Source organism: Rhinolophus hipposideros (assembly GCF_964194185.1).
Source record: "Rhinolophus hipposideros genome assembly, chromosome: 21".
Lineage (NCBI taxonomy): Eukaryota > Metazoa > Chordata > Mammalia > Chiroptera > Rhinolophidae > Rhinolophus > Rhinolophus hipposideros.
The window spans coordinates 44,211,618-44,229,351 of NC_138067.1; the positions used below are offsets into that span (position 1 = coordinate 44,211,618).

Genomic DNA, 17,734 nt, shown 5'->3' on the forward strand with positions numbered 1-17,734 from the left:
GGATAGAACACTGGGATTTGAAGGGAGCAGAAATAAAACCAAGGACTTGAATACCCCGCGAGGCACACGCAAGACAGAAATCCAGGTTCCTGGGTGTTGGATAATCCGGGGTGGGCAGGAGTTCCGAAGGCCCGTCGACCAAGTCGTGGACTCGTCGCTCTGGGATTGGTTGTATGCAAGTGGGAGACGGGTCTGCCGCTCTAAATCGGGGTTTGGGAAGGTGTACTCAGGCTGGGTCCCCAGGATCTGATCGGCACCGCCCGATTCAGCGTAAGTACCGGCCCGGAGAGGCCCCAACTGCTGCAGGGGCTGGAGGCCTGTGTCTTGGGTTGGGCATGCGAGCCTCTCCATCACTTGTCCTGGACGCATGTTGAGCTCACAGCTTCAGCATCCCTGGCTGCGAGACATGCGCAGTAGGATGTTCCGTCTCCCATCGTCTCTAGCCCCACGGGCGGGGGGAGGGGACGCTGGGCCACCCCAGAGAGGATGAATTTATAGACAGTCCCCACCCCAGCCCCGCCTTGGAATGGGAAGCGGAAATCGGGTGGACAGTGCAAACGTCCGGCAGGTGTTCGTTTCAAATGGGTCTAGGACTAATATTTTTTTATCGAGACCCCTCAACTCACCCTGCACAGGTTTCCTTCCTCCACCCCTGAATCTTAAAAGTCCTATATTGTGAGCACTGCTCCGGCAGGCACCACGTCATCGGCAGAGCCGCGAAAGGGGGAGATATTCTTCCCGCCTCTCTGTTTTCACAGAGATCCCCAATTGACGTCCCCCCAACACCGGAGTCTCGGCTGGGACCCTCAAGATCCCCCAGGTGCTTACGAAGGGTGAGCTGGCATCCTGTATTCTTGGGTCAGCGGGAGGAGAGGGCTGAGGATCTGGACTCCTGGGTCTGAGGGAACTGGGGGCTAGGGACCTGGAGAATGACCCTCTGTTCGCCTCCCAGGGGTCTAACGCGACATGGCTGAAGCACACCAGGCTGTAGGCTTCCTACCCTCACTGACCTCCGACGGGGCGGAAGTGGAGTTCGGTGCCCCGGTGTTGCAGGAGATCTACCTGTCCGGACTGCGCTCTTGGAAAAGGCATCTCTCGCGTTTCTGGGTGAGGAGGGGTGCAGCTTGGCTTCCTTCTGGGAATCCAGTCACCTGCTTCCAGGATGCCTGAGGCCCACTTCCAGCATCCTAGGGGTCCCACTTCTGTGACCATATCACCCCTGTCTGGGATTTCTGATGTCCACTAATAAGACCCCTAAAGCTATTTTCTGGTTTGTGGCTGACTTCTGGGATCCTCAACCTCACCTACTGGGAACCCCTATTTACCTCTTGTACCCATTTCCTGGACCCCCACCTTCCCCACATCCTCAAACACAGCTTTCACCCCAATTTTTAGAACTCAGTCCCCTTCCCATGATGCACATCTCATCTTTCCCTTTCATCTCCAGGCTCTAAATTAGGTGCTCCCCTATCGCTTCTCAGCCTTTCAGCTAAGATCAAGTGTAAACCAGGTTCACCCCTTTCCAGAACTCCGAGACCTGATCAAGATCTTGGGTAGCCCACTCTGCAATCCTGAAAGCCCCTCAGTTCTGAGTTCTAATATCTGTAACCTGCACTTCTTAATCCCCATAAACCCTGCTGCCCCAGCTCTGGAAAAGCCCAACTTCTCCTTGCCCTGGCTCTAAAATACCCATGCCCTCCATATAACCAGAACCCATGTCTGCCCCACAGTCCCTGGTTCTAGAACTCTGGCACCATCTACTTACAGAGTCTCCCTGCTGGTCACATCCTCTGTCTGTCAACACAGGTCTTAAACACCTGTGGGGTCAGCCAGGACTGAGTTTGAATCCTGGCTTTGCCACTACTAATTGTGTGGCCTTGGGCAAGTGCTCCTTAGTTTCCCCACATGTTAAACAGGGACAATGATGGCCCCTTCCTCACAGGACAGTCACAAGGATTAAATGAATTCTTACATGAAAGCACTGAGCGAAATGCCTGGCCCATGGCAAATGCTGAGTGTTAGCTTTTGATAATATTGTTTTTCATTCATTCAGCAATTGTCTGTGGAGCATTTGTTCAGGGTCTGGCACTGTTTGGGGCATTAATGACACGGCAGGGAGCAAGACAGAAGGAATCCTGTCCTCATGGAGCTCTCCATTTAGTTGGAGTGGAAGACAATAGAGAAGAAAAATAAGCATATATGTATGCATACATACATGTTTAAACTAAGAGAAAATTACATATAGAAAAATGTACAGTTTTTTTAAGTAAACTGAATTTTCACAATACCTATATAACCAACTCCCCATCAAGACAACATTGCCACCATTCTAGAATGTTCCTTTGAGCCCCTTTCCAGTCAACACCCCCCACCTCGCCCTCACTGTAAGGCAATCATTGTTCTGATTTCTATGCTTATAGATGGATTTTTACTGGAATTGCATTGTTGAATACTTTGACAGTCACCCCTGAAGCCCTTTCCAGAGTCAGATGGCCCCTATGGCCAATGGCCCCCACCAGATGCTCACATTAGTATTAAATGATAATTGTAATGATGGTCACTCCTCCCTTTCTAGCACACAGCCACTTCTCTCCCTGAAGGTCACTTGGAGCTCTCATGTCTTTCCTCTTTTACCTTGGGACCCCAGGAGCCACCCTGAAGCTATAGCTGCTGGAACTTGGTACCAGGGTGAGGGCTGTGCTCTCCCCAACACCAGAGCTGTGATTCCGTAGACCGATTGCCAAGCCTCAGTGTCTTCATTTATAAAATGGAAACCTTGACAGTCCCTGCCTCAAGGGATTGTTGGAAGTATTAGTTGTCTTAGCAGAAGGCCTGGCTCACAGGAGTGAAGACTCTAGCATTGCCATTCTTATTTTATGTGTCATGTAGGTGCTGTGTAACCTACAGTATGTTAGTAGCTTCTCTGGGCTTCTGCTCCCTCATTTCTAAAATCACATTGGGTAGTAATGTGTCCAGGACTCTACACTAACCAATCCCTTTAAATCTATTGCTCTTGAGGGCCTTCTAAGGCAAACCTGTTGTTAGCCCCATTTTACAGGTAAAGAAACAGCAGCCCAAAGAGGTGCTTTCACTTTTTCCCAAGGTCACACAGCTGTTAAGATGTAGAACTCGAGGCAGAGCTAGAATTAGCAGTCTGGTTCTGATCCCACGCAGATGCCCACTATCATGGGCTGCTATTCTAGAATGTGGTCCCAGAACCTACACCATAGGGCTGTTGTGAATGATGTTTAATGGGTGGGTCACTTGAGCCAAGCATGTGGCATAATATCCATTGCTTAGTGGGACGTTCATCAGCAGGAAGTCAGAGTGTCCCCTGAAATGGTTTCCAAATGAATATGAAATTTGGAGACACAGCAGACCCCAGAAGACAGTACTTTGTAGGACATCCTGTTGCATTAGGGTCCCAAGGCAGCTGATGGTTTGAGTGGTTGCTAGTGGACCCTGGAGCCAGGGGACCTGGGTTCAAATCCTAGCTCCACCACTTGCTGGCTGTGTGATCTTAGACGAGTTCAAAGTGCCATGAAGACATTCCCTGCTATTATGAAGCCTCTGTTCTATTGCAGTCCAGAGTGCCAGATAGAACTGACAAGTTCTTTTTAAAAAGAAAAATTAAACAAAAAATAACCACATTCGCCTGTAACCTTTTCCTGCCAAGCCAAAGGAAGATTGTCTAGTAAAATCCCCAAGGAAAAGTAGAGTAGCAATAGAAAGGATCACTGTAGTAACAGTCATTGAGCACCTACTGTGTGCCTGGTTCTGAGCTACGTAATCCAGCCGCTTCTCCAGGTCTCTTCTAGGCTTTGTTTTTCTCCATAGTACCTAGCACCATCTGATACGCTACACGAAATCCTTGACTTATATAGGTGTTGTTTCTGTTCCCCAGAAGAGCAGTAATCTTGCTGTCCTGTCACTGCTATAGGATTGCAATAAGCATTTGTGGAATGATGTTTTCTCATCCAGCTCTTGTGATAGACAGCCCTTTGAGCCAAGTTCTGGGATCATTCCCATTCTACAGATGAGGACACAGAGAGGTGGAGTCACATGCTTGTGGTCACTCAGCTAGTTAGTGACAGAGATTTGAGCCCAGGTTCTAAACCCTGATCTCTGAGGCCTTCTTGTTCCTTAAATGTGGGAAGAAGAGACAAAGTGGTTTCTTGAGCCTGGTTAGTGCTGCCCCACCAACTGTAGCAATGCTGTCTTAGCAATGCTCTCTGTATGACTTTGAAGCTGAGGATTTTCATTTGTATTAGGCTGGTGCAAAAGTAGTTGCTGTTTAAAAGAAAAACAATTGCGGGCCGGCCCGGTGGCTCAGGCGGTTAGAGCTCCGTGCTCCTAACTCCAAAGGCTGCCGATTCGATTCCCACATGGGCCAGTGGGCTCTCAACCACAAAGTTGCCAGTTCAGTTCAATTCCTTGGGGGCAGAGCCCGACCTGGAGCTGAGCTGCGCCCTCCACAACTACGATTGAAAGGACAACAACTTGACTTGGAAAAAAGTCCTGGAAGTACACACTGTTCCCCAATAAAGTCCTGTTCCCCTTTCCCCAATAAAATCTTTAAAAAAAAAAAAGAGAAAGAAAAACAATTGCAAAAACCGCAATTACTTTTGCACCAACCTAATAAAATGCCATCATCTTACTATCTACTTCACAGGGTTGTGGCGTGGATTTAAAGAGTTAAGCCTTGTAAATGCCTGGCGCATAGTCAGCGCTCATTAAGTGTTAGTTATCTAGATCACCCTTCCCTAGGAATCTGGTTAGTAACTCAGCACTTTCATTCACCGCTCACTCATTACATGGCCAGGTAGTTCTAGAAGGCCTACTGAGCTCCAGACCCTACTGTACCTGGGGGCTCATTTTGCCTTCAAGGTCCTGCCTGAGAGTAACCTCCTCCAGGAAGTCCTCCTTGACTCCCTTGGGCTGAGCAACCTGCCACCACAGGGCTCCTATGCTTATCCTACTGCCATCATCACTCATTCCAGACTGACTGCCCTGAGGGCAGAACCTAAATCACTCTGTTCCCCACTGGGTCTTGAGCACCCAGCTCAGGGCCCAGCACACACTGGATGCTCAATCAATATCTAAGAATGGTGCTTAGAGGACAGGATAACTGATTGGATGGATGCCCTTTTTTTGCCTACAGAACGACTTTCTCACTGGTATGTTCCCCGCCAGCCCCCTCAGCTGGCTGTTCCTCTTCAGTGCAATCCAGCTCGCCTGGTTCCTCCAGCTGGACCCTTCCCTAGGACTGATGGAGAAAATAAAAGAGTTGCTGCCAGACTGGTGAGCTCCCCACTTTAGCCAAGTAACCTCGCTAATCCCTTTTCCTGCACCCAGTAAGCTTCTGTATCAGTGTGGTGTGCCTGCTAAAGAAAAATTCTGAGACTTACCTTGGGACAGATTAATAAAGGTGCAGCATCAATGAAAAAGAGGTGATTTCCTCTCTTCTCTCTGCACATTTTCCATCCTGGCTGCTTCTTGCTAAGAAAGAAACTAGAAAATGCCCAGGTATAATTGTCTCTACTAATGAAAGTATGAACTCTGCTAGTCCCAGATGTGTACTCTTAGGTGAGAGATCCCCATTCTTGGTGTCAGCGTCTTCATCTGTAAAATGGGGATAATAATATTTGCTTCTTAGGATAGTTGGAAGAATTAAACAAAATCATACATGTGGAATATTCAGTACAATGCCAGGAAGTTATTAAATAAAAAGTTGTAATGTTATAGTTGTTGCAGTCATTTTGGGGACCAGATGCCGGTGAAGTGGCAGGTTCTGTTAGTTCCCCTGGGGAAGAAAGCAGATTTTGTGCAGACAACCCCAAAGGGCAGATCTTGGATCAGAGGTAGAAACTTCCAGGAAGACTAGATTTATCCAGTCTATAGAAAGGAAGTGACTCACCCCAAGACCTCCAGGTGGTATTTGCTCCCATGTCTATTCCAACTTTGCAAACGTTGATTTACTGTAACTTTAGACCAGTTTCCTAAACTTTAGTTTGTATTTGAACCACCTGGCAGACTTGTTAAAACACTGATTACCGGGCCTCACCCCAAGAGATTCTGTTCTAGTAGTAGGTCTGGGTGGGGCCTAGGAATTTGCATTTCTAACAAGCTCCCTGTGCTGATGTTGCTGGTCCAGGGGCTAAACTTTGAGAACCACTCCCTTAAAGCACAATTCCATATCTGGGAGGGAAAAGTGTCCCTTCAATAGAAATACCACCTGTTAAGCACCTACCAATTTTCATGGGAAGTGATTCTAAAAGGTTGGTGTCCCCACAATCCTGGATGGAGTAGGTGCCAAGAGAAGAAAGATCACACCTACTTTACAAATGAGGAAACTGGAGTTCTCTGACTCTAATTCTACAAGATAAACCTCCAACAGCCAAAACACCAGAGTCAGAGAATATCAGGGAGGGCAAGGGCTGGATGGGGCTGGAAGACAGGGGGATTCTGAAGCTAGGAGACCCAGGCCCCTCCTCTCTTTCTCTCCCCTCAGGGGAGGACAGCACCACAGGCTTCGGGGGGTCCTGGCTGCTGCACTGTTTGCTTCGTGTCTATGGGGAGCCCTGATCTTCACACTTCACGTGGCTCTGAGGCTGCTTCTGTCCTACCATGGCTGGCTCCTGGAACCCCATGGAGCCATGTCCTCACTCACCAAGACGTGGCTGGTATGTGAGGGGCAGAACCCTGCTCAGGCCTCCAGGAGCCCACTTCTCTGTCCCCTTCTCTCTGGGTCTCTGTCCCCTTCTCTCTGGATCTCTGTACCCTCTATTTTTAGGTCTCTGTCCCCCTTCTGTGGGTCTCCATTCCCCAACCCCGGGTCTCTATTCTACTCTCTATAGGTCTCTGTCTCCCTCTCTCTGGGTCTTTTTTCCCTCTATCTTTAGGTTTCTGGCCCCCTCTCTCTGGATGTCTGTCCCCCTTTCTTTGGGTTTCTGTCCCATTCTCTCTGTAGGTTGTCACATACACCCCACCCCATCCCTGGCCCCGCTGAAAGGTTTAATGACCCATTAATTTTCACTTCTCTCCAGGCCCTGGTCCGCATCTTCTCTGGCCGCCACCCGATGCTCTTCGGTTACCAGCGCTCCCTGCCGCGCCAGCCCGTGCCCTCTGCTCAGGACACCGTGCGCAAGGTGGGCCTTGTACTGGGGGATGGGAAGGAAAAGCAGGCAGGGGTGGGGCGGGGGGCGTGACCTAACCTCTTTTCCGCCTTGTCCCCTCAGTACCTGGAGTCTGTCCGTCCTGTCCTCTCGGACGAAGACTTCGACTATACCGCGATCCTAGCGCAGGAATTCCTGAGGCTGCAGGCGTCACTATTGCAGTGGTACCTGCGGCTCAAATCCTGGTGGGCGTCCAATTACGTGAGTCCCCCATCCACCAGGCAAAGGTTCTGAGCCCACCCTCCTAACCCTGAGTTATACGCCCCGCTCCACGCCCCGCCCACAACCCCCAGACCCTGCGGCGATTGGAGGTCCGAGACACTCAATCTCAACCCTGCCCCCACGCTTCAATAATTTAAACCCAGCCCCAGATGCTCTGATATTTCGAGCTCCACTCTACTCTCCAATATTCTGAACCCCGTCTATCGTGTGCCAACACTTTGAGCCCCGCCCTCCATGCTCCAACGTTCTGAAACTGGCTCTCCAACCTAAGCTCCGCCTCCAGGACCCGCCCACATCTGGAGCTCCGCCAGTATTTGAACCAGAATTCCAGGACCTATCCAACATGTAGCCCTTCTCCTGGGGAGACACCCCAGAGACCGGGTGAGAGGGCTCAAGAAAGAGGCCGCGTTGTGACTGCAAACTGGGATCCTCAGCTTTAGAAGAAAATTGAAACATTAGACTTGGATGAGATATCGGAAGCGAGAATATAGAGTGAAAAGGGAAGAGGTCTGGGACAGACCCCCAAGGGGTAGCAGCATGGAAGTCAGACAAGCATGATGGAGGGCGCTAAGTTGTGTCTGGAGAGGTAGAATGGAAGCCAGGCCTTAGTTTTTACGTTTTTTTTCCCTTCATGCTCGTCAATCAGATTCTGCTCTAAAAAATTAAACACACACACACACACACACACACACACACACACACACACACACCATGGATGTATTTCACCGTACCTCTAATTACAACACACACCATCATCTAATGTACAATGCAGCTCTCACACTGTAAACACATGTCCTTTTTGTGATTTATGTAGTTTCACGTTGTTTGCATTTTTATGTGTTTTATTGGTGGTTTTGCTGTTGAAAATGGCCCTCAAGTGTCGTGCTGAAGTGCTGGCTAGCATTCCTAAGCATTCCTAAGCATCAGAAGGCTGCAATGTACTTTATGGGGAAAATACACATGTTATATGAACTTCCTTCAGGCATGAGTTGTTGGCCACGACTTCAATATGAATGAATCAACAATATATATTAAATAACGTATCTTTAAGCAGAAACGCACACGAAGCTAGTTTATGTATTGATTGATTGGTGAAAATGTGGTGACCAGAGGCTTGCAGGAACCTGATCGTGTATTTCCCCAGGAGCAGTGGTTCAGTCTTCACTAATTCAGTGTTCACAGCGACTTTGTAGAACAGAACCACCGTGAGGAACGAGAATCAACTGTATACGAAAAGAGCTCATCTAGACTTATTTAGACATAGATTTGTATCAAAGACCACTCCTGAGCAAACTTTTAAAAGGAATCTGTCAACATAATAAATTGGCCAACGCCTCCCCTAAGACTTTCACATTTAGAATCCCAATTTATCTCACTTGCCTCTTGATTCAGATTTGTCCATATCGTCCCAGTTTCCCCACAGCTTTATTCTGTGTTGTCAAGAACCTTGGGATGTAGCACTTCGTGAAAGATCCTATAATATAACCAAAGCCATGCATCACAGTGCGCTATAATGGCTTTTAGTAAAACCAGCCTAATTTGATTTTGCTTTGGATATCACCAAGTCTGATTCATTCCTCCCCTCAACCACCCACATATGGTTTCTGGTGGTTAAAATCTTGCTCGGTTATCTCCAGGATTTTCTTCTGAGCCATAGACATCCTTCAGCAAACGTTAATGCTTTCTTTTTTTAAAAAAGTTGTATGTTATACATAAAATGTTACAATGTTACACATATGGTAAAATGCACAAATCTTAATTGTACAGCTTGGTGAAATTTTATGTATGTGTATGACCATATAATTGCAGCCTATGTCAAGGTACAGAACTTTTCTAGCATTTGCTGGAAACTTCTGGATTTTTCCAGAAGATGTTTCACATTCCCAGAGAAGGACAACTACATCCAGCCTAAGTATAAGGAAGTGTAAGATGCCATTAACTTTAAGATGCAAGCAAACATGTATGTCTTCATAGATTCTATGACAGAAGAAAGGAAAACATCTAGAAAATATTCAAGTTCCCTCTGACCACCTCCCGGTAATTCTTGTGCCTCCCACCGTCGCCTGTGAAAAACACTTTGGTCAGGGTCTTTTCTGAGAGTATATATACATATATTTCAATCAGGGATATATCTATAAATAAATTTTATTTATATACAATACACATCATTTTAATATAATAGAGTTATGTATTATATAATATAGAAAACGTGTGATATGTAAAATATACATAAGTATGTAATTTTTATTTTGATAAAATATACATAATATAAAATTTACCTTTAAAAAAAATTATTGGGGAATATTGGGGGGCAGTGTGTTTCTCCAGGGCCCATCAACTCCAACTCGTTGTCCTTCAGTCTAGTTGTGTAGGGCTCAGCTCAGCTTTTGGTCCAGTTGCCGTTTTCAATCTTTAGTTGCTGGGGGCGCAGCCCACCATCCCATGCAGGAATTGAACTGGCAACCTTATTATTGAGAGCTCTCGCTCTAACCAACTGAGCCATCTGGCCGCCCCAAAATTTACCTTTTTAAATGTACAATTTGGTGGTATTAAGTATATTGACAATGTTGTGTAACCATGACCATTATTTCCAGAACTTTTCCATCATCCCAAACAGAAACTCTGTACCCACTAGGCAAAACATCTCCATTCTGTATCTATGAATTTACCTGTTTCAGATTTTTCATGTAGGCGGAATCACACACTATTTGTCCTTTTGTGTCTGACTCATTTCCCTTTGCATAATGTTTTCAGGGCTCATTCATGTTGTAGCCCATACCAGAACTTCATTCCTTTTTACATTACCATTCCACTGTATGGATAGACCACAGATTGTCTATTTATCTGTTGATGGACACTTGGGTCTTGGTAGTACTTTTTTAAAACTCAGGTGGGATCGATAGACATATCTTGTTGTGCACCCAGCCTTTCACTTGGCAGTTTATCTTGGTGCTCACTCTGTCAGTAATATAGATGTACCTTGTTGTTTTTGACAGCCGTGTAGTATTCCATAGCATGAGTGTAGCATGGTTTAGCTAAGTGACCCCCCACTGATGGACTTCTAGGTTATTGATGGTTGCTGATCATGATGGCCTCCTTCACTGAGCTCCACCCTTCCTGTTGGACATAGCAAAGTCTTGAGGGGTTCGAACTTCCCACTTTCCCCCACCCCCTACTTTGGCCCCAGAGCCCCAGCTGTGTGTCTTTCTGTTGTACTCCCAGGTCAGTGACTGGTGGGAAGAATTTGTGTACCTGCGCTCCCGGAACTCTCTGATGGTGAACAGCAACTATTATATGATGGTGAGAAGGGGAGAAAGGGGTTAGGAGCTGGAAGGGGGTGGGGTTCATAGTTCCTGGGTCTAAGATTGGAGTGTCTGGGAAGAATGTGGGTGACCCAAAAGAGGGAATTCACCATCCCTCTTTTGGGGTCGGTACCAGTGTTTAGTGTCAGTGCCCACACAGGGGCAAACCTGACCCCCGGCCTTTTGCTGTGCCCTCGGCTGGCCCCCAGGACTTCCTGTACGTCACGCCCACTCCGGTGCAGGCCGCTCGTGCGGGAAACGCCGTCCACGCCCTCCTCCTCTACCGTCTCCGCTTGAACCGCCAGGAGATCCTGCCAGTGAGAGGGCTACCCCTGGGGGCTGGGGGCTGGGGGCTGGGTACAGAGGCTGTGGTCCTGCAGCCGTGGGTACACGTGGGTCCTCTGGGGAGGGGAAGCCAATTCACGAGCCCATGGTCTCCTGCAGACTTTGCTGATGGGAATGCGGCCCTTATGCTCTGCCCAGTATGAGAAGATATTCAACACCACGCGCATTCCTGGGGTCCCGAAAGGTGAGACCCCTCTCCCTTCCTCACTGACAGAGGAGGAACAGTGTAGGGGCTAAGAGCATATTCTCGATGATGTAATACAGAATTGTACACCTGAAATTATGTAATTTCATTAACAATTGTCACCCCAATAAACTAAAAAAAAAAAAAAGCCTGTTCTCTGGAGCCAGCCTGTCCCAGCTCTATCGCTCCCTAGGTGTCTGACCTTGAGCAAGTTATTACCCTCTCTGAGACCCAGTTTCCCCATCTCTAAAATGGGATAATAAGGATACATAGGGTGGTGAGGATTAAATGAGTGCTTATAACAGTGTAAGCCACGTAGGAAGTATCTAATAAGTGGTTGCTATTCTTATTATAATGTTTCTGACCTTCCTGTCCTCCACGTTTCTGCCCACGCCACCTCTAGACCACATTCGCCACCTCCGTGACAGCCGACACGTGGCCGTCTTCCACCGGGGCCGATTTTTCCGCGTAGGGACCCACTCCCAAAGTGGCCTGCTTTCGCCACGCGCCCTGGAACAGCAGTTCCAGCGGATCCTAGACGACCCCTCACCCGCCTGCCCCCACGAGGAGCATCTGGCAGCGCTGACCGCCGCTCCCAGGTGAGGGTGGGAGGGCGGGGTGTTCAGAGGCCCAGCCCACGTCCAGAAGTTGCAGAAGGGCAGAGTTGGAGGCCTGGTGGAGGCTGGGCAGGGTGGAGGGCCATCCTAGGTAGGATGGAGGGCTCAGGCACGTCCCCCAACAGGGACATGTGGGCCCAAGTGCGGAGGTCCCTGAAGACCCATGCGGAGGATGCGTTGGAGGCAGTGGAAGGGGCTGCTTTCTTTGTCTCACTGGACTCTGAGCCCAAGGGGCTCACCAGGGAGGACCCCGCAGCTTCCTTGGATGCCTATGCCCATGCCCTGCTGGCCGGCAGAGGCCATGACCGGTGAGTCAGCCTGGGGACTTGGACTCCACCCCAACCTGCAACCAGAACCCAGTATCCAGAGGTAAGACTCTGGGCACTAGATAGGCAGACCCTGGACTCCAGACCTGGGCGTCTCCAGATCCAGGGGCCTCCTTGATCTGAGGACCCCAGACCCAGTGCCTTGATATCTGGGGACCACTAATCCAGAGAACCCCGAGGCCCAAGACCCTAGACCCTGGGACCCCAAATCTCAGATATGGACCCTTAGATCCAGGGACTCCCAGATCTAGAACCCCAAGTGTGGGGGGGACCTCAGACACAGAACTGTAGAATCCTCAGACTTTAATGCCAGCACCCTAAATCCAGGACCCCAGCCCTGGGACCCCTATACCTAGAGATCCTCAGACAACTTCCTAGATGCCCACCAGGCAGTATGCTGATTTCTGAGCCCCTTGGGACAGTCTCCCTAACCTCCCAGCACCTGGTAAGCCTTGAACCTTTCTCGGCATGTTCTTTCAATACCCTCAGCTCTCCAAAGCTTAGATGTGTCTCAGAGGCCATCCAGAACCGCCTGCTAGAGACCCATACCAGCCCTAATTCCCAGAAAAATCTCCCCACCCTGAAACCCCCATAAGTCCTACAGAGAACACCCCAACTTTCCCCTGGCCCCCGCTCTATGTGTGACCACTCTGAACTCTCCCCCCACAGCTGGTTTGACAAATCCTTCACCCTCATTGTCTTCTCCAATGGGAAGCTGGGCCTCAGCGTGGAGCATTCATGGGCCGACTGCCCCATCTCAGGACATATGTGGGAGGTAGGGCAGCCATCCCACGCCCTTGCCTTGGGGACTGCCACCCCCATTTCCAAAGACCTTGCTTTTCGGGGCCTTGGGATCAGAGGAAAAACAGAGGCTCAGAGAGAGGCAGAGACCAGACTAGGGCCACCCAGCACAGAAAGGAGTATGGGGTTATGACCTTCCTTTGATGAATGAGCAGTTGGGGCTCAGAGAAGGGAGGTGATTTGCCCAGTGTCACAGAGCCAGGAGTTGCGGAAGAAAAAGATGAATTGTGAATGCTCTGAGACCAGAATGTGAAGCCTTTCAATCATGTCACACTGAATTGGAACCATCTTTTAGCTCTAGCTGGCTGTGTGACCTTGGGCAAGTTACTCCCCTCCTCTGAGCCTCAGTTTCCCCTTTGATCAGGGGAAAGGTTGGAGAACCTTCGCATCTCTATTTTATTTAGTGCCTAAATCATAGAGGATGGTGTGTGCATCCCATTGGGTTCCCAGTGTTGGGATGGGGCCCAGCGTGGGGATCGAGCATGTGTGAGGGGAAGGAGGCCCCTTCCAGACCTCAAGGACAGCCCAGGTCAGCATTGTCTCTTCTGTGCCTGTTTCTTGTTTGTAAAATGGGAATTTTTTTCCCTTTGAGTATATCGGTAAATGAAACTCTCAATTCAATTCAACCTCAGATCCTTCAGACACTTCATGTCAACATATCTCTTCATATCAACTTAGAATGAAGAGATGTCACGTAGAGTGTGATAAAGAGAAATGCAAGGCTAGAGGGTAGTTGGTACTCAGTCAGGGCTGGTTTGAAATATTTAGCAATATTTAAAATATTTAACAATAATAAAAAAGCAGGGTGTGGGCCCATTCGATCAGACTGAATGCTGCTGGCTCTTTATCCAACTGTCGGAAGTGCAGGGTCAGTAAGGACCAGTTGAGTATTAATATCAGTCCTGCTCTTGATGAACTTGAACTTGAGAACCCACCTGGAACATCAGGGGTTTCTGCTTCTCAGGGACTTCCCTCCACCCCGAGAAGGGACTGATAAAAGAGGTCCCTGGTTAGATGGCCCTTGGACCACAGGGAAGAAGGGACTCTGACAGCCTCCATTTGTACACAGTTCACTCTGGCCACAGAATGCTTTCAGCTGGGCTACTCAGCAGATGGCCACTGCAAGGGCCATCCTGACCCCTCACTGCCCCAGCCCCAGCGGCTGCACTGGGACCTTCCAGACAAGGTGAGGCTGGGTTTCCGGGCCTCTCCTCCAAGTCCCCAAATTCCTGGCTTTGACTCTAAACTTATTGCCGCCCCCAATCTCACCATTCCCAATCCCTACTCTAACCCTAACCCCATCACCAATGCCTTCCTCATCTCCAACCTCAATGCAGTTCTACCCCAACTCAAACCCCAGCTCCATCTCCACCCCAAACTCATCTCTATCCCAACACCATCACCATACCTTAATTCAGTCCTGTCTCCAACACCAAACCTATCTGAAACCCCAACCCTAGCTCCATCCCCATCTCCACCTCCAGTCCCCTCCCCAGCTCTAAGCCTACCCCCAGCTCTAACCCCAGCTACTCCTTCCTCCCTTCTTCTCCGGCAGATGCATCTGTTAATCTCTCTGGCCCTGAGGGGAGCCAAGACCTTATCTGGAGACATCGACTGCCACGTCTTCCCCTTCTCCCACTTTGGCAAGAGCTTCATCAAACGCTGCCACCTCTCTTCAGACAGCTTCATCCAGATGGCCTTGCAACTGGCCCACTTCCGGGTCAGTTGGGTTCCGCGACCCCAGCCCCTTTCAGGACCTCAGTTCCCTGGCCCCCCAAGACCTGCCACATCAGCCCCGTTCTTGACTCTTAGCCACTGTAGGTCTCCCACCTTCATTTCTGTCTCCCAACCACATATTCCTGAGGGGGAGAAAACTAGGGGTCCAGAGGTGGGTCAAGTCTGTGAAGACTTCTGAGCCCAGCTGACAGGCTCCTCTTCTCTTTGTCCCCCAGGACAGGGGTCAATTCTGCCTGACTTATGAGTCAACTATGACCCGCTTGTTCTTGGAAGGCCGGACGGAGACGGTGCGGTCTTGCACGAGGGAGGCCTGCAACTTTGTGAGAGCCATGGATGACAAGGAGAAGACAGTGGGTGTGGGCCTCACATGAGGCTTCTGTCATTTCCACGCCCTCACTGATACATTTGCAGACATTTATGGGGCGCCTTCTGAGGGCCAGACCCATGATGGGCACTAGGAACAGGAAGGAACCAGGCCTGGTCTCTGACCTTGAGGAGCTCAGTGATGGGGGGAGATAGATAGTTCAGCATAGTATGATAATGGGGCTCACACAGGGCACTGGGGGAGCACACAAGAGGGAGCCCTGGTTGCACAATGTAGCTCCCTTTGATTACTGAGCCTCTACGTCATTCCTCATGTTCCCTGTATACCTTTCTGCTCAGAACCCCCAGGCACCTCTGTTCTCCCTCCCCTCTACCTGTGTGGTTCCATGGAAGGAGTTTCAGCAGAGTCAGACAGACCTGGGAACCCATCTGATTCTGGTCTGCCTTGCTATGTGCCCCTGGGCAAGTGACTTCCCCTCTCTGAGCCTGTTTCTCCTTTGTAAAACAGAGTTGCTATCTCTGCCTTGCAGGGATGTTGCAAGTTGGGTTGAGGCTGGGGGTGTGCCCAGCCCCAGCAGTAAGCCCACTTCCTGTTTTTCCATGACCTGTGTGACCTCCCTGGGGACCCCAGGACCCACAGTGCCTCACGCTGTTCCGCTTGGCGGTGGATAAGCACCAGGCTCTTCTGAAGGCAGCGATGAGTGGACAGGGGGTCGACCGCCACCTCTTTGCACTCTACATCATGTCGCAATTCCTCCACCTGCAGTCGCCCTTCTTGGACCAGGTTGGGGTGCAGGGAAAGGTTTAGAGAGGGAAGTAGGGAGCCCCGGAGGAAGGGAGGCACTTGAGGGCAAGGAGGATGATGTTGGAAAAAAGAGGTATCAGCAGAGGAGAGAGTTAGGGATTGGGGCGGGGGGCAAGAGAGAAAAGGAGAGGGCAGAGAGAAGAGGGGTGTAGTCAGTGGAAAGAAATGGGAAGGGCGAATCAGAGAGCAGGGTGGGGTCATGAGAGGTGGGGGGCGTGGTCAAGTGGAGCAAAGCCGACTGTGGTCAGGGAGGGGGGAGGGCAGAACTGCAGACTAGGGCAGATGTAGGGAAAATGGGCAGCCAGGGGAGGAGGTCAGAAAGGACCAGGGCTGTGTGGAGTGGAGTTGAGCCAAGGGGGCGCAGACCTGCGGGTCTGTCTTTATTGCACACGTGACCTGACCGTCTCCTGTCCCTTAGGTTCACGCGGAACAGTGGCAGCTGGCCACCAGCCAGATTCCTGTTCAACAGGTCCACCTGTTTGACTTCCACAATTACCCTGACTACGTTTCCGCTGGTGGTGGATTTGGGCCTGTGAGTGGGACGGGGCCAGACCCCAGCTCTCTGGACTCTGGGCTCTGAGAGAGGAGGGGGCTGGGGTCTGCATGCCTGTGCAGTGGGGGAGGAGGGGACCTGGGACTCTTTTGTTCCCCTCACTCTGTCCCTTTCCAGGTCAATGACCATGGTTATGGTGTTTCTTACATCTTCATGGGGAATGACACGATCACCTTCCACATCTCCAGCAAAAAATCAAGCACAAAAACGGTGAGATACACCCCCGCCCCCTCCTTCCTCAGGACCCAAGAGTCTGGACTCCTAGCTCCTTTCTAGCTCCCTCCTCTCCTACAACCTGAGTCCAGACCCAGCCCCCTCCTGCCCCACAGCCCCTGAGTCCAGGTCCCCAGCGCCCTCCTCCCTCAGACCCAGGAGCCAGGGACCCCAGCGCTCTTGTTTCTCAGCCCGCAGGAGCCCCTCTCCCAGCATCCCCTGGATGTGAGCCATTTCTCCTTCCAGGACTCCCACCGGCTGGGGCAGCACATTGAGGCAGCACTGTTGGACGTGGCCTCTCTGTTCCAGGAGGGGCAGCATCTTAAGCGAGGGTGCAGAGAGCTAGGGGAGGACTCCGGGCACAGGGTTAACTCTCTCCCGTGCCACACTAGGGGCTCCAGGACATCCACGACACCCACCAACTTTTGACCCCTTCCACTGGGGAGCTGGTCTCCCCAGGAACTAGTGGGAGGGTCTCTACGGCTGGGCTGGTACAGAGGCAGCCTGTTTGGGTTTGGAAATCCCACATCTGGCCCAATAAAGATGTGTGAACTGAGTATGTGGTATTGCTGTGCTCCTGGGCTGGGCAGGGGTGGGGAAGGAGAGAAGGTCCTATCCATCCCCAAGCCCAACCAGAAATTCCCAGTTACCCCCAGTGAGCTTGGCACTTCTTGTTTATCTAGTCTGATTAAAGTGATACTGTTGATAGAGTGAACTAATGTGGTGTTTCACCCACATAATGGGAGAAAATATGTGCAAATCATTTATATAAATAAGGAGTTAATATTCAGAACTCCTGCAACTCAACAACAACAAAAAACTCCAAACAATTCCATTCAAAAATGGGCCAAGGACTTTAATAGACATTTCTTCAGAGAAGATATACAAATGGCCAATAAGCACATGAAAAGATGTTCCTGATGGTTGCTAGGAGCTGGGTGGAGGGAGGAATAGGGAATGAGGAGGTTTTGTTTAATCGGTATAGAGCTTCAGTTTTGGGATGATCAGAAGTTCTGGAAATAGATAGTGATGGTTATACAACATTGCAAATGTAATTAATGCCACTGAATTGTACACTTTCAATCCCCAAAATAATATTTAGAATAATTTTACACTTAGTTTCTTTATGA

General features: G+C 49.9%; 1 protein-coding gene across 2 annotated transcripts; it reads left to right on the forward strand.

Annotated features, from left to right (window-relative positions):
• CPT1C (carnitine palmitoyltransferase 1C) lies at positions 1 to 17,310 on the forward strand. Of its 2 annotated transcripts, none has more exons than XM_081032033.1 (20): positions 1 to 270; positions 759 to 833; positions 953 to 1,107; positions 5,162 to 5,301; positions 6,512 to 6,683; positions 7,047 to 7,148; positions 7,239 to 7,376; positions 10,620 to 10,697; positions 10,909 to 11,016; positions 11,144 to 11,228; positions 11,632 to 11,827; positions 11,971 to 12,153; positions 12,841 to 12,946; positions 14,042 to 14,158; positions 14,528 to 14,692; positions 14,925 to 15,059; positions 15,665 to 15,817; positions 16,257 to 16,370; positions 16,509 to 16,601; positions 16,851 to 17,310. In XM_081032033.1, exons 3-20 carry the CDS (start codon positions 967 to 969, stop codon positions 17,031 to 17,033), a joined length of 2,409 nt encoding a protein of 802 aa, XP_080888159.1. In that variant the 5' UTR covers positions 1 to 270; positions 759 to 833; positions 953 to 966; the 3' UTR covers positions 17,034 to 17,310. The 2 variants fall into 2 exon arrangements, with proteins under 2 accessions (XP_080888159.1, XP_080888160.1); XM_081032034.1 differs by having other exon boundaries at positions 14 to 270; positions 759 to 820; positions 16,851 to 17,161.
• The last annotated feature ends 424 nt before the right edge of the window (positions 17,311 to 17,734 follow it).